At 36.8% G+C, this 15,798-nt stretch overlaps 1 protein-coding gene across 7 annotated transcripts in view; it reads right to left on the reverse strand.

The window, feature by feature from the left end:
• Positions 1–15,798, reverse strand: part of ACAP2 (ArfGAP with coiled-coil, ankyrin repeat and PH domains 2) — a 176,613-nt gene that overhangs the window by 47,848 nt on the left and 112,967 nt on the right. For 4 of the 7 annotated variants that reach the window (XM_003280421.4, XM_030823007.1, XM_030823009.1 and 1 more), the window contains exons 7-9: positions 13,906–13,950; positions 9,694–9,789; positions 3,397–3,471 (exon numbers count right to left, since the gene is read on the reverse strand). In XM_003280421.4, coding sequence (XP_003280469.1) covers positions 3,397–3,471; positions 9,694–9,789; positions 13,906–13,950 — 216 coding nt within the window. Of the gene's footprint in view, positions 1–1,965; positions 1,978–3,396; positions 3,472–9,693; positions 9,790–13,905; positions 13,951–15,798 lie in introns of all 7 variants that reach the window. The other 3 variants (XM_030823005.1, XM_012510780.2, XM_030823008.1) reach the window with 1 other exon arrangement.

Below are 15,798 nucleotides of genomic sequence, written 5' to 3' on the forward strand. Positions count from 1 at the left end.
AAACTTAAATAAATGGAGAATATACTAAGCCCATAGATTTGAAGATATAATAAAATATATTAATTTTGATTCATACAAAATTGAAGGAGTGAAGGTAGGAAGCTTTGCTATTAGATATCAAGAATTTGCTTGCCAGGAACAGAATGACAAACATTCATGTTCTCACTTATTTGTGGGATCTAAAAAATAAAACAACTGGACTCAGGGAGCTGCAGAGGAGAAGGATGGTTACCAGAGGCTGGGAGTGGTGGTGGGAACTGGAGGTGTCAGCGAGTAGGGATGGTTAATGGATACAAAAAAAACCCAGAATGAATGAGACCTAGTATTTGATAGCACAACAGGGTGACTACAGTCAAAATCATTTAATTGTACATTTAAAAATAATTAAAAGAATACAATAGGATTGTTTGTAACACAAAGGATAAATGCTTGAGGGGATGGATACCCTGTTTTCCATGATGTGCTTATTATGCATTGCATGCCTGTATCAAAATATTTCCTGTATCCCATAAATAATACCACCTACTATGTACTCACAAAAATTGAAAATGAAAAATAAAAAGAAAGAAAAAAAGTTTTAAAAGCATTTGATCAACAATTAGGCAACCTGGTAGGAAAATGAGATAAAGACTAATAGTTCACAAATAGGATATCCAAATGACCAATAAATATAAGATGCCCATTAGTCACTAAAGAAGTCACCCTAAAGCCAAAAATAATTAAGACAGCATAGTATTGACAGTTTAGACAAAAAGACAGTGAAACAGAATACAGAAACTGAAATGGGCCTCACATATATGGAAATGTGATATATAACACAGGACATACCACAGAGCATTTGGGAAAGAGTAAACTTTTTAATAACTAGTCTGGATCAACTGACTACCAGTGGGAGAATTAAAGGAAACTAGATCTCTACCTCACACCACACACAAAAACCCAATTAAAGATCTAAAAACCAGCACTGTGGCTCACACCTGTAATCCGAGCACATTGGGAAGCCAAGGTGGATGGATCACCTGAGTTCAGGAGATCAAGACCATCCTGACCAACATGACGAAACCCCATCTCTACTAAATATACGAAAATTAGCTGGGACATGGTGGCGTGCGACTGTAATCCCAGCTACTTGGGAGGCTGAGGCAGGAGAATCACTTAAACCCAGGAGGCGGAGGTTGCAGTGAGCAGAGATCGCGCCACCGCACTCCAGCCTGGGCGACAGGACCAAAATAAAATAAAATAAAATAAAAAATAAAGATCTAAAAAGCAAACCTATAATACAAGAGATATCTCTTCATGATCTTGAAATGGAAAGGATTTACTGAACAAGACACAAAAAGCATCAACCGTAAGACTGATAAAAATAAGCTATATGAAAATTAAAAACACATATGCCTCAAATATATTATAAATTCGATCAAACGTCAGGCAGCCTGGTGGAAAAATGAGAGAAAGATTAATAGACGTTTTACAAGTAAGATGTGCAAAAGACCAATAGATATAAGATAAGGTGCTTAAGCTCATTAGTCACTGAAGAAGTTAAAACTACAAGAAGATGTCTATATCTACTGATCAAATTGGCCAAAATCTAAAAGTCTCATAATATAATGAGCTGGCAAATAGGAACTCTCATATAGTGCTATCTGCTAAGATAGTATAGTATTTTGAAAAACAATGTAGCATTATCTACTTATGCTAAATGACCTGCTAATGCTAATACACCTTCTAACTCGGCAGTTTTACTCCTAGGTATAAATACATCAGAAATGTAAAATGCGTGCACATATCCACACATGAATGTTCAAAGCATCACTGTTTCTCCAATTGATCAACTTAAATTTTTGAAAAAATCTACATAACTACATGAGACATACTTTCCCTTAGTTTTTAGTGGACTGATTTTTTTTTTTTTTTTTTTTTTTTTTTTTTTTTTTTTTTTTTTTTTTTTTTTTTTTTTTTTTTTACCTGTAATGCAGCCTTGTGTCAGCATTTAAGGGCAGAAAAGAGGTCAGTATTCATAATGAGCAAAAAATAGCATTATTTTCTTTAAAGGAAAACAGTTGAATATTATTTAAAATCAAATAAGTTATTCTTAGAGTTAATAATTTACCATTTTTGAAGCTTCAGTACAACACTGAACTGTGTTCACAATAGGAAAAGATATTAAAAGATGCATAGTGTTTATTAAGTAATTCAATTTAAGGAAATATTCGAATATTTCTACAAATACCGTATCTCATTTTAATTAAAAACAATTGGTCCCAATTTTTAGCAATCTTTTCATGATCATGTCATTAAAACTCGTTACCCATCAACACATCATACTGTACACTCTAATTATGTAAAATTTTTATCTGTCAACTTAAAATAAAAAGTTATGCAAACAAAAGTTAATCTAACTGTAAACGAAACAAAATAAAACGTGGAGTTTGTCTCACCTGACACTAACTAGAAAGTAGCTAACTTAAAGATGGTCTTGTAGAAATCTTTCCTTTAATTATTTTTCTTTGAGCATTAATAATCCATCATCAATTAAATTTTTCTTACTTTTATTATTGATTTTGTTTTCATCTTTTTCCACTGACATCTTCTACATTAGATCTAGTTTACTGGTATTTTAAATTCTAAATAAACCATAAAAAAGTTGATTTTACTGCTCAATACCAAGAAAACAGATTTCTTAAAGCAATGCCAGAAGGCATTCTGTGCATACTTATATTTCTATATTCAACACTCTCCTTTTATTTTCAGATAACTACACAAAAAGTACCACTGACTTTATAAGAAAGTTGAGTTGCAGGAATGTCACACTCAACTCTTTTAGCATGAAGAAATAAAAACTGGTTTAATATTTGAGTTTTCATTTTAAAAAATATTTTCAAAGTAAGTTTAGCCAGGCTTAGACAATTTAACAGGCAATGCAAGTGAAGTTTTAGCATCTCGTGACAGAGAGGAAAGGCTGCCTTGCAGTGACTGCAGTTGGAAAGTCTGTAAGACCAAACACGCATGTTGACACTAAGGTGCATCCACACTCCCTGGCCCGCAACACACACACGGACACACACTTTTACAGGGAGTTGGTGGTATCCTAAATGTAATTATGAATAGTGTTTTGAATTCTAACTAAAGGCCACTTTTAGCTTAGTTAAGGCCCTAAGAGATTCAAATTTTTATAAACTGGTTCAAGAAGCATAGCTTTCAAAGATCTGAAAAAATAACAAAATACATACCTTAAAATCTGAAGAACATTTTGCTCTTCAAAAACAGAAGAGGAATTTATCTGCACAATTATTAGAAGAACTCAAAAGATTTGTCCCAATACAATGATACCTTGCATAAACCAACAACCAAGCAATTGTATAAAGTGGAATTAATTTTTAATTTTTCCCGAGGTACCTTTTGTTGAATGGTGGAATGTTTTTGCTCCATTTCTCTTTTCTCCTTTGCTGCATCCACAACCAGTCGATCCAACTGTAAAAAGGGAAAAGAAAAAACTGCAGACTTAAAAAAAGTATGGATTATTTTTTCAAACCATATTCCAAATCATTTCACAGATAAATAAAAAATCACTCAATTTAAGCTTAATTAAAAAAATTTTGGCTAAACTTTGAAGTAGAAGTTCCTATTTTTTACTGCTATCAAGTTCTCTTTGAGAAGATCCATATCTCCACTAGAAAAAAAAAATTTCCAAGAATAGTCATGATGCCATACATAAATGAGTGGAGGCCTTGTCACAGGTACCCCAGTGATACACGTTCAATCCTTGAATAACGAAAATGACTCTAGCTTAAGCTCCTGCTGACCCACTAAGCAAATTCTGGTAGTTAAAATCAAAGATACGAAGAAGACACTAGTGACTTCTTTCCCAAATAGCAAAAAGTAGTGCAGCTAAACTAGTATTAACCAGCTAACCTAGCTCTCACAAATTCACTCTAACAGCTACTTCCAATCATTCAAGATGCTTCTTCAGGTTTTCAGGTTGGCTCCCTAATGTCATACTCAAATCTAAAAAGAAGAAAAAATAATTCACGAGATAAAAGAGAAAGCTAAAAATAATAATAATAAAAGAATAGTAATCATTCATAAGACCAAGGTAGGAAATCAGCAAATCTTAAGGCTCATTTTTAAAAGCTCAAAAAAACTAAATAAAACTATAAAACCCGGCCGGGCGCAGTGGCTCACGCCTGTAATCCCAGCACTTTGGGAGGCTAAGGTGGGCAGATCACAAGGTCAGGAGTTCAAGAACAGCCTGGCCAACATAGAGAAACCCCATCTCTTCTAAAAATACAAAAAATTAGCTGGGCATGGTGGCAGGTGCCTGTAATCCTACCTACTCAGGAGGCTGAGGCAGCAGAATCACTTGAACCCACGAGGCAGGGGTTGCAGCGGGCCAAGATCGTACCACTGCACACTAGCCAGGGTGGCAGTGCAAGTCTCCATCACCCCTCCACCAAAAAAAATATATCTATATATATATATATAGATATATACACACACACGTGTATATATATATACACACATATACATATACATATATACACATATACATATATACATATACATATATACACATACATACATACATATATACATATATACACATATATATATGTATATATATATATATAAAACCCATTTTTTTTCTTGTTCCTTGGCATGGAAAGGATATCCATCATGAGGGAAGTATTTGATTTCCAGTAATATGTCATGAGAAATGCACTGGCTTCTTGAAATCCTATTTGCTAAACTAACAATAATTGCGTTATACATTATTAATTATGTGGGTTTCATTGTCTAGACTATGATGATGCCTTTCCAACTCTGAACCTCCATCACCTCTAAATGATTAACACATGTTCGATAAGTGAATAAATTAAAACATACATATCAGATCAGCAGGAATATGGAGAAAGATAAGCATTAAATGTCTAAACATTTTAAGTTATATCTTTTAAAAACTAAATTTTTAAAAAGTCTTTTTCAAAAAAACTATTTGATCCCTTATCACAAATGATGTTTTTTCTACAGAAGAATAATTCTAGTCACAGATAATATTACTGAATAGTAATAAAAGTAATAAAGATTAACTGAAAAAGTACCCACAATGAAACAGATCTATCACTATTATAAAGTACATGATATAGGTGGCAACTATGCTACTCTAGGATCTAATACACACATACCTTAGTGACATGTAGCATTGATTTAGTGGGTAATGCTGTACATGGTGTGCTAGAAAAATATATTCTCACAGAAGTTTCTTATGCGGAATGAGTGGACTAACCATCCTATGGGTTTTATGGCTCTGAGTGGCATATAAATATTATTCATTCATTCAGACTGAAATGCAGTACAAGGTAGCCCCCAAATTCAAAATATTTACAAATATGCACGCATATACTTTACATATGAATTCTGCAATGTAGGTGATGGTCTTCTGCCTGTCTAATTGGTAAGAAATGTCTCTTGCGGCTGGGCGTGGTGGCTCACGCCTGTAATCCCAGCACTTTGGGAGGCCAAGATGGGCGAATCACGAGGTCAGTAGATCGAGACCATCCTGGCTAACACGGTGAAACCCCGCCTCTACTAAAAAGACAAAAAAATTAGCCGGGCATGGTGGCAGGCGCCTGTGGTCCCAGCTACTTGGGAGGCTAAGGCAGGAGAATGGCATGAACCCGGGAGGCAGAGCTTGTAGTGAGCAAAGATCGTGCCACTGTACTCCGGCCTGGGCAACAGAGCGAGACTCCACCTCAAAAAAAAAGAAAAAAAAATGTCTCTTGCATCTCTAACCCCACTGCTATTACAGCAGAAAAGTGGGGACAATTCTCCCTCTCTGATGGGGAAAAAGAATAAAGAAAAAATGTCTTTCATGATGGTTTGGGGGAAGGCATGAGTTGGGGAAATGTGAAGACTGGCAGAGTCTTATCTTCTGGACATTGGGAAACGTATCAGGAAGATAACTTGGAGCAGAGTAAAAAGGGTCCTGTGTTTGTGTTAGTACTGGACATTATCAATGTTAATAGGTTCCTATAACTAAGCAGGTATCCCTGGTCCTTCTGTGTTTTAAATCCCTTCCACTCCCACCAACCTCAGATACCATCACTTCTCTTTCTCCTTTCCAACTTCTCCCTCTTGAACTGCTTTTAAGTTGGTGCAAACCATTCTACCTTAATAAAACCGCTAACCCATACTCTTTTTCCAGCTACCACATTCTTTCCCTCTTTCCTTCATAACACAACTTCTTTAAAATATTACCACCTTCTGTATTTGCCCATTTCATACTCATCTACCCGCTGTAATTCAGCTTCTACTGCCTGGGTCCCCAGCTCCATGGAAACAGCATCTCTCACAGACCTAACAACTTTTTGCTGCTAAATCCAACAGGTATTTCTCAGTCCTAGGTTTACTTAACTTTCTAATAATTGAAGCTGGTAACCACTCCTTCCCTTTGAAACACTTTTCCTGGCCTACGATGCCAGTCTCCTGTTTTTCCACTTTCTCACTCATCTATGTCCTAACACAGCTTCTCTTACCTAACCATCTCAAAATTTGGTCTTTCTTAGGTCCCTGCCCCAAGTCAGCTTCTCTTTTTACTCAATACCAGTGGACCTCAGCCTTAACTTACAAAATAAAAATCTTCATGTATGGTGTCTAGGCAACTATATATTTTTTTTAAATAGCTCTATAATTCAGAGATATCTAACTCACCCCCCATCAACTCACCCACTTTTGTGGTTGCAATCAGCAACTATATGCTACTGATTCATTTAGTCTACCTCCCTCTTTTGAGCTCCACATATATCCACTTAGACGTCTTATCCTCACAAATCAATATATTTAAGCATGAACTCATCACACCCTTCCACCCTCGAATTGGCTGTATATTAACCCTCAAATCTAACCATTTCTATCTCTACTGCCATGACTTGAGTTTCAGATGCCATTATCTACTAATTATGAAAAGGATATTGTAATTCGCCACCTCCAACCCAGCCATCTTATCCACTAGGCACTATAGGCTCTGGGGCTTAGATGTTTTTCAAGGACCTGCAGACTTATTTGAGATCTAGAGAGGGGGTAAACCTATAAAACTAAAATGATTAAATGTTTTAAAAACACATAATTTTTTCAGCTAGTCAACTGCAATTCAACTCATACTGCTTTTATAAATTATACTGAATATAAGATGAGAGCACAATCTAATATTTGATAGTATGTGAGGAATGTCTAAAACCTAGGAAGGTCTCTCCTTCCCCCCAAGTCTGGCTTACATGTCCTGTCTATATGTTCCTGCAACACTTTGACCCTTCCCTATATGGTGGAAAAGGCCAGCTGTCCCTCAACGTCTATTTTTTCCTTCTTCCTTAACAATGGAACCCCTAAATTCTAGCAGGTCACGTGGCTACCTGGCATTAAGGTTAATTTCCCTTGCAGCTATTGTGACCCTGAGGACTAAAGACTTGGCATTGGGATATATGTAGAAGTGATATGTACAATTTCTAGGAAATGTGCTTAAAGAGAGAAAACGTATCTTTCATTCTCCTTTCCTTCTTCCTATTAGCTGGAATCTGGGTATGATAGCTAAAGCTTGATTAGCCACTTTGAACCATGAGGTAGAATCAAAAAACATAAGCCTGCACTCCTGCTAACCAAGTGGCCACCATACCATGTCTTTGACTTTACATAAGAGAAATAAAACTCTTTTTTAAATTACTAGTATTCTCGGTTTTCTATTACTTGCAAACAAACCTCATCCCAACTGTTACATACACACAAGGTATTTAGCACAGAGATTAAGAGTGTGGTGACTTGTTGGCTTCTCCCAAGAGACTAAGTTCTGTAGAGGCAGAAAACAGAATACATGTAATCCACGGCATACACCCTTACATGTCTTTCCCCCCGTCTCAACACACACACACACAAACCACAACTCACATATACTCTGGTCAGTAAATGCAATTCCCATTCCACTCTTACCTTTTTCCTTAAACTCAATTTTTCTTTTCCTTTTTTTTTTTTTTGAGACAGAGTTTCCCTCTGTCACCCAGGCTGGAGTACAATGGCCCGATCTTGGCTCACTGAGAACTCCACCTCATGCCTCAGCCTCCCAAGTAGCTGGGATTACAGGCATATGCCACCACGCCTGGCTAATTTTTGTATTTTTAGTAGAGACGGGGTTTCCCCATGTTGGCCAGGCTGGTCTCAAACTCCTGGCCTCATGTAATCTGCATGCCTCAGCCTCCCAAAGTGCTGGGATTACAGGCATGAGCCACCGTGCCTGGCCTAAACTCTATTTTTCATCATCAATCCCCTCCTCTTGGAAACTAAACTGAGACATCTTGAGAAAGAAAATCACCTAAAAATCGACAGTGTTAAATAAAAAATGTTCGTCAATAAAAAACAATGTCCCCCGAACGGATCTAATAAAATGTTATGATCAGATATGAAAAAATAATTAGAACATAATGACATTTTTATAAATATAAAATTTGTATGTATATGTATAGAACTATTACACATAGCCACCAGGCACGGTGGCTCACGCCTGTAATCCCAGCACTTTGGGAGGCTGAGGCGGGCAGATCACGAGGTCAGGAGATCGAGACCATCCTGGCTAACACGGTGAAACCCCATCTCTACTAAAAACACAAAAAATTAGCCGGGCATGGTGGCGGGTGCCTGTAGTCCCAGCTACTTGGGAGGCTGAGGCAGGAGAATGGCGTGAACCCGGGAGGTGGAGCTTGCAGTGAGCGGAGATCCAGCCACTGTACTCCAGCCTGGGTGACAGAGCGAGACTCTATCCCAAAAAAAAAAAAAAAAAGAACTATTACACATAGCCATAGATAGCCACATGTGACTGCATGAAATGAAAAAGTTCCCAAAGGCTCTATAATTTTAAGATTCTAAAATTTTTTTATTCAAATAACAAGATACAAGTTTCTAGGACATAAAAAAGAGCTATAACTCAACTGAAGTGCAAATTGGAACAATAACTCAATTATCCGAATGTACAAAATTTAAATATAAGTCCAGTTATGTAGACTGCAAAACAAACTTTTTGTTTTTAAATTCTCCTTTTCAATACCTTCACATACAAACTATAACGTAAGGTTCTTTTTACCTTTGATTTCATTTTTTGGGTATACCCCAAATGCAAACATTTGGGTATTTAACCCATATATAAATCTGCTATAGCATCCAACTTCATTCTTCATTAAGTAAATAAAACATCAAGTCCTCCTCGATATGGTTTGTGTCCCCACCCAAAATCTCATCTTGAATCATAATCCCCATAATCCTAACGTGTCAAGAGAGACCAGGTGGAGGGAACTGAGTCATGGGGGCGGTCTCCCCCATGCTGATACTCCTGATAGTGAGTGAGCTCTCACGAGATCTGACGGTTTTATAAGTGTTTGGTAGTTTCTCCTGCGTTCATTCTCCCTTCTGCTGCCTTGTGAAGAAGAGGCCTTGCTTTCCCTTTGCCTTCTGCCATGATTCTAAGTTTCCTGAGGCTTCCCCAGCCATGCAGAACTGAGAGTCAATTAAACCTCTTTCCTTTCTAGATTACCCAGTCTGAGGCAGCTCTTTATAGCAGTGTGAGAACAGACTAATACACCTCCAATATGCTAAACTTCTTTAAAAATACAAACACCAGTGTATAAAACAGAATCAAGAAATATACTGCAACATTACCTGTGCACCAAGATCCTTCATGTAGGGTCCAAGTTCACTAAACAGATCATATCCTTGATGAAAGAAGGCCAAATGGGCATACATAAATGACAACATCTAATAGGGAAAAAAAGATGACCATTTTAAAATCTATTCCTAGACAGACATTCTGAAATATTTTATATATCTATATATAAAACAGGGTCTTGCTCTGTCGCCCAGCCCTGGCATGCAGTGGCACGAACACGGTTCATTGCAACCTGGACCTCCCAGGCTCAGGTGATTCTCCCACTTCGGCCTCCTAAGTAGCTGGGACCACAGGCATGTGCCACTATGCTCAGCTAACTTTTTTATTTTTGTAGAGACAAAGTCTCGCCATGTTACCCAGGCTGATCTCGAACTCCTGGGTTCAAGCAATCCTCCCACTTCTGCCTCCAAAAGTGCTGGGATTATAGGCGTGAGCCACCGTGCCCAGCTCACCAAATCTATTTGAAAATTAAACTGAGTCATCTGTTTTAAAAGAGTATTTCAAAAATATTTTCAAATACAATGAAAATAAATTTTATTTAAAAGAAATTTCCCAGTGGTTTAAAATTTTTAAAATGCTCAAAATTTTAGTTGTTTAGACTATATCTAGGTGATCAAAATGTATACAGCAGATTCAAATAATCCAATTTTCAATAACTCTACTATCTTCTTAGGTCCATTATAAAGTATTTATGTGCTCCTTCAACCAAACTCACTGACAAACCTTAAATTGCAAAAAAGACAAAAAGATAAGAGAAATATAAAGTGCTCAAAATAAAACACAAACACTTTACAATCTACTAGAGCACAAGCACAACCTAAAGTAGGAGAACGCTGGTTTTTCTCTCAAGATACCAAAATAAAATGAGTCAACCGAATTTGCCAACATGGAAGTTTCTTTATATTCCACAAATCTAAAAAGCTGACATTAATGGGCAGAGATTTGTCCAAGTTTTCCTATATTTTACCTATTTTAAAGAGAAAAATCACCCTCATTTTAATTAAGTTTTTACATGGAAGGAATTATATAATTAAATGAATAATACTGAAAAAATATTCTAAACATCCATATTATTTTCAATAAGTGGCATCTGTTCAATTTTCTGAAGTTTAAAACAGGTCATTAAGTCCTTAATACTCAAAAATCCTCCAAAAAAAACTATTTTCAAAAAAAAAAAAACCCAGTAAAACACAGAGGCAAAAGGATAAAACTCAGAAGAGGAAAATTATTCTGGAATTAGGTAATAGTGATCATTGAACAAATTTGTGAATAAAAACCAATAAATTATTTTAAAAATTGATTAAAAATTTAAAAAGAGGGATGGGATTAATAGCTAGGACTACATAAAAATATAAAATATGCCTGTACATCAAAATGCAAAACGAGCATATTAAAAGACAAATGATAAACTAGGGAAAAACCCATGACAAAGAGTTAACAGTCTTAAGATGTAAGAGATGTTACAAATCAACATGAAAAAGATGAACACTCCAACAGAAAAAGAGACAAAAGACATATGAGGTACATAAGTGGCCAAAAAAACACGGAAAAATGTTCAAACTCATTTGTATTAACAAAATGCAAAACTGAATAATGACATCATGCTTTCTATCCAACAAACTAGGGGCAGCATGGGGGAAAAACTGGAATGCTCAGTGTTGGTAAAATGCAGAGAAATATCCATTTTCACACAATATTAGGGGAAATATTGTATAACCCTTGAAATTTGATGGTATTTTTCTAAAGCCTTAATCCTTTGACTATGTAATCTCGTTTATAAATAAATCTATTCTAAGAAAATAATAAGATTATTCATTGGAATGATCAGGACAATGCTATGTTTTAAGGTCAAAAACAAGGAAATTATTTGAATATTCATTAATAGGTGAAATTAATTTATGGTATATTCCTTCAAGGTCAGTAAACTATGACCTGCAAACTTTATTAGGGCTCACCACCTGTTTTTTGATAGTCCATGAGCTACGAATGGTTTTTACATCTTTAAATGATTTAAAGACAATGAAAATATATGAAATTTGTGATATGTGAAAATTATACGAAATTCAAAGTTCTGCGTTTATAAATAAAGTTTTATTGGAACAGAGCCATGGCCATTCATTTACATACTGTCTTTCTCATTATAATAGCACAGTTGAATAATTCCAACAGAGACCATGAGGCCTGTAAAACCTACCATATTTACTACCTGGACTTTCACAAAAAACATGTGCCAACCCCTAGGATATTCAGGTGGTAGAATTCTACTTGGCCACAAAAGCCATCATTAAATAAAGGATATTTAATGACATATAACTTTGCAGTGTATTAGTGAAAAAAGACAGTTATAAAATAGTATGTAGGAACGATTCCCATTAAAAAATTAAATGTGATTTTAAAAGGCATATATTCAAGTTCATGTACACACACACATGCACACACATGCACGCACACAGAAAGAGAGAAAAAGACGAAGATGTATGCCAAGATATTAATAGTGGCTTCCCCTTGGTAGCAGAATTTCTAAGTAGTTTTTATTTTTCTTCATATACATTCTAATTTTCTACAATTAATATACATTACTGTCGATCTCGAAAACAAGTGGGTTATAAATACTATCTTTTAGAAAACAGGAAGTACAATGTGTTTACCTGATAAGATATAACACAAATATATACATAAAATTTAGAAAAAAACTAGGTGGGGACAAGAATCTAAGGCAACTTAAGTATAGCCTTTTTGGGGAAAAAGTAAGTCAGTAAGTAATTCGGAGTTGAGAGATTATTACTAAGGTTATCAAAATATAAAGAGTGCTATGCCATATCACATCATGCCCTGCCCACTTCTTCGTTAGATTTTTTTTTTTTTTTTTTTTTTTTTTTTTGAGACAAGAGTTTCACTCTTGTCACCTAGGCTGGAGTGCAATGGCACGATTTTGGCTCACTGCAACCTCTGCCTCCCGGATTCAAGCAATTCCCCTGCCTCAGCCTCCCGAAGTAGCTGGGATTACAGGCGCCCGCCACCACACCCAGCTAATTTTTTTGTATTTTTAGTTGAGATGGGGTTTCACCATGTTGGCCAGGCTGGTCTTGAACTCCTGACCTCAGGTGATCCACCCACCTCAGCCTCCCAAAGTGCTTGGATTACAGGCGTGAGCCACCACACCTGGCCTTCATTAGCTTTAAGACAAAAAAATAGGGCTCCCCACTGCAAAAAAAAAAAAAAAATCATTGTCATGTGGGTGAAGAGGCTCAAGGAAAAAAGTGATCCCCAAATTTCATCCCATTGGTTTTGTAACTGCATACCAAAGAACAAACCAAAAGACTGACCCACCATCAACTTTAAGGGAAAAATTCTCCAAATGATACTATTCATATAAATCCTCAATCTCAAATATTTTTAAAGTCCAAATAATGCCAAAAATTATAGAGAAAAATGTAAATATGTTGAAAGAGGTTGGGCAAAAAAATTTTAAAGCAAAACAAGTAAGAAAAAACTCAAAACCTAAGTGGAACAGTTTTTTATGTTCATAACTTTCTTTTTTTTTTTTTTTTTTTAAGACGGAGTCTCGCTCTGTCGCCCAGGCTGGAGTGCAGTGGCGCAATCTCGGCTCACTGCAAGCTCCACCTCCTGGGTTCATGCCATTCTCCTGCCTCAGCCTCTCCGAGTAGCTGGGACTACAGGCGCCCGCCACCACGCCTGGCTAATTTTTTTGTATTTTTAGTAGAGACGGGGTTTCACCGTGGTCTCGATCTCCTGACCTCGTGATCCGCCTGCCTCGGCCTCCCAAAGTGCTGGGATTACAAGCGTGAGCCACCGTGCCCGGCCATATGTTCATAACTTTCAAAACAAATTCTGGAATATTCTCACAGGTTTTTACACCAAACATTTTCAGATATTCACCAAATGGTACTGGGCATCTAGTGCATGTAAAGTAACATATGAGGATAAAAGAAAACAAAAACATAACAGTACAGAGTCTACCTTTATGGACCTCACAGTGTATCAACAGATGAGACACACAAACAACTATAACACGAAGGAGACAAAAAGAAGTCCAGTGCCACATAAGAAACACAAATGAAGATCAAAAAGAAGAGTAATTATAAACCTTATCACGTATATAGCAGATGATCTTTCAACACCTAAATACATACATTTAGTTTCATATTAAAATATTTAAAACATCATTTCAGTTAATATCTTACTGATTTTAGGATTTCTGATCTCCTTTTTGATTGAAGAACATTAATCTGAGGGAAAACACACGTAGTTAATCACCCATGCATTATTTTAAAGCTAATCCATAATGCAATATTGTAAAACTTATTTTAATGGTTTAATACTTTTCCAAAAAGCAAATAAAAACAAAGCTCAAGCTTTTTCATCCTTCAACTATCCTTTTGCAAAACACAGTTAAGACAAACATTCCAGTGAAATTCTCATACATTTCTGAGCTAAAAGAAAAACTGGTTATTTAAACGATATTAGGGTGATGGAACTATTTTGACATCTGAAGCTCTGGGAATTCCATCTTTTCCCCACCCTCTTTACCTAATTGCTCATCAAAGTTTCATATACAACCTAAATGCAAATTCTCATCACTTTACCACTATCACCATCATGTCTTTTCCAGACTGCTGCAACAGGCTATGAACTTGTCTCTTCTCTGCTTCCATTCTTGACTTCCTATAATCCATTATACACACAGCAACCAGTCATCTTTTTTTTTTTTTGAGATGGAGTTTTGCTCTTATTGTCCAGGCTGGAGTGCAATGGCGTGATCTCAGCTCACTGCAACCTCTGCCTTCTGGGTTCAAGTAATTCTCCTGCCTCAGCCTCCCGAGTAGCTGGGATTACCAGCATGCGCCACCACGCTTGGCTAATTTTTTGTATTTAGTAGAGACCGGGTTTCTCCATGTTGGTCGGGCTGGTCTTAACTCCTGACCTCAGGTGATCCACCCACATTGGCCTCCCAAAGTGCTGGAACTGCAGACGTGAGCCACCGCCAACGGGCCCATCTTAAAAAATTATAAGTAAGATCATGTTACCTCTACCTTAACACCCTCCAACTTCCTACCATGGCTGGCAAGGCCCACTGTGATGTGGCCCCTACCTACCTTACTTCTTCAACCTAGTTTTCTATTACTTTCCCCCTGTCTGTACTCCAGCCTCAGCGTGGGACCACTCCCACCTCAATGCCTTTGTACTGGCTGTTCTGTCTACATGTTATGATGTTCTGCTCAGGTGGGTATCAGGCTATCTCATACCAATCAGGTCTCTACTTAAATACCGTCTCCTCACAAAGGTCTGCGGTAGCTTCTTATGCACTGTCTAGTACATCAACCCTATTTATTTTACTCAGAACATTTATAACTACCTTATATTTTCTGATTTGTGTCTTCTCCCTAACCAGTGTAAATTCTAGTGAGACCAGGGTCTTTGCCTTATTCCCAGCTGTAGTGGCACACACTAAGCACTCAATAAGTATTTCTTAAATAAATTAACAGGTTTTGTTTTTAGAAACAGAATCTCACTCTGTTCCCCACTCTGGCCGGCGTGCAGTGGCATGATCAGATCTCACTGCAGCCTCGAACTCCTGGGCACGCAATCCTCCTGCCTTAGCCCTCAGCAGTTCTCCCATCTCAGCTTCTCAAGTAGCTGGGACTACAGGTGCACACCACCAGACCTGGCTATTTTTCTTACTTTTTGTAGAGATAGGTTCTCACTGTGTTGCACAGTCTGGTCTCAAACTCCACGCTTCAAGCAATCTTCCTGCCTTGGCCTCCCAAAGCGCTGGGATTACAGGAATGAGCCCCTGCACCCGGCCAGATTTTAAGTAAATGTTTTAATTAGACTAAATTTACTGAAAGATCAATAAATTAAAAGATTTGTCTTTTAGGGGATCTCTCCCAACTCCAGAAATTCACAACAAACATTTTATTTTTGTCTGTTATTATCTATCAGCTTAATGAAATGTTTAAAAAAAGAATCATTCACTCTTTGCCAATACTGTCAAAAGATTATACAATATCTTTTTAATATGTCCTTCCCACTGAATTCTGTAGTTTATCAAATAATTTTAAAGCACTAAATAAAAA

Source organism: Nomascus leucogenys, chromosome 11 (genome assembly GCF_006542625.1).
Source record: "Nomascus leucogenys isolate Asia chromosome 11, Asia_NLE_v1, whole genome shotgun sequence".
In the NCBI taxonomy this organism is placed as follows: Eukaryota; Metazoa; Chordata; class Mammalia; order Primates; family Hylobatidae; genus Nomascus; species Nomascus leucogenys.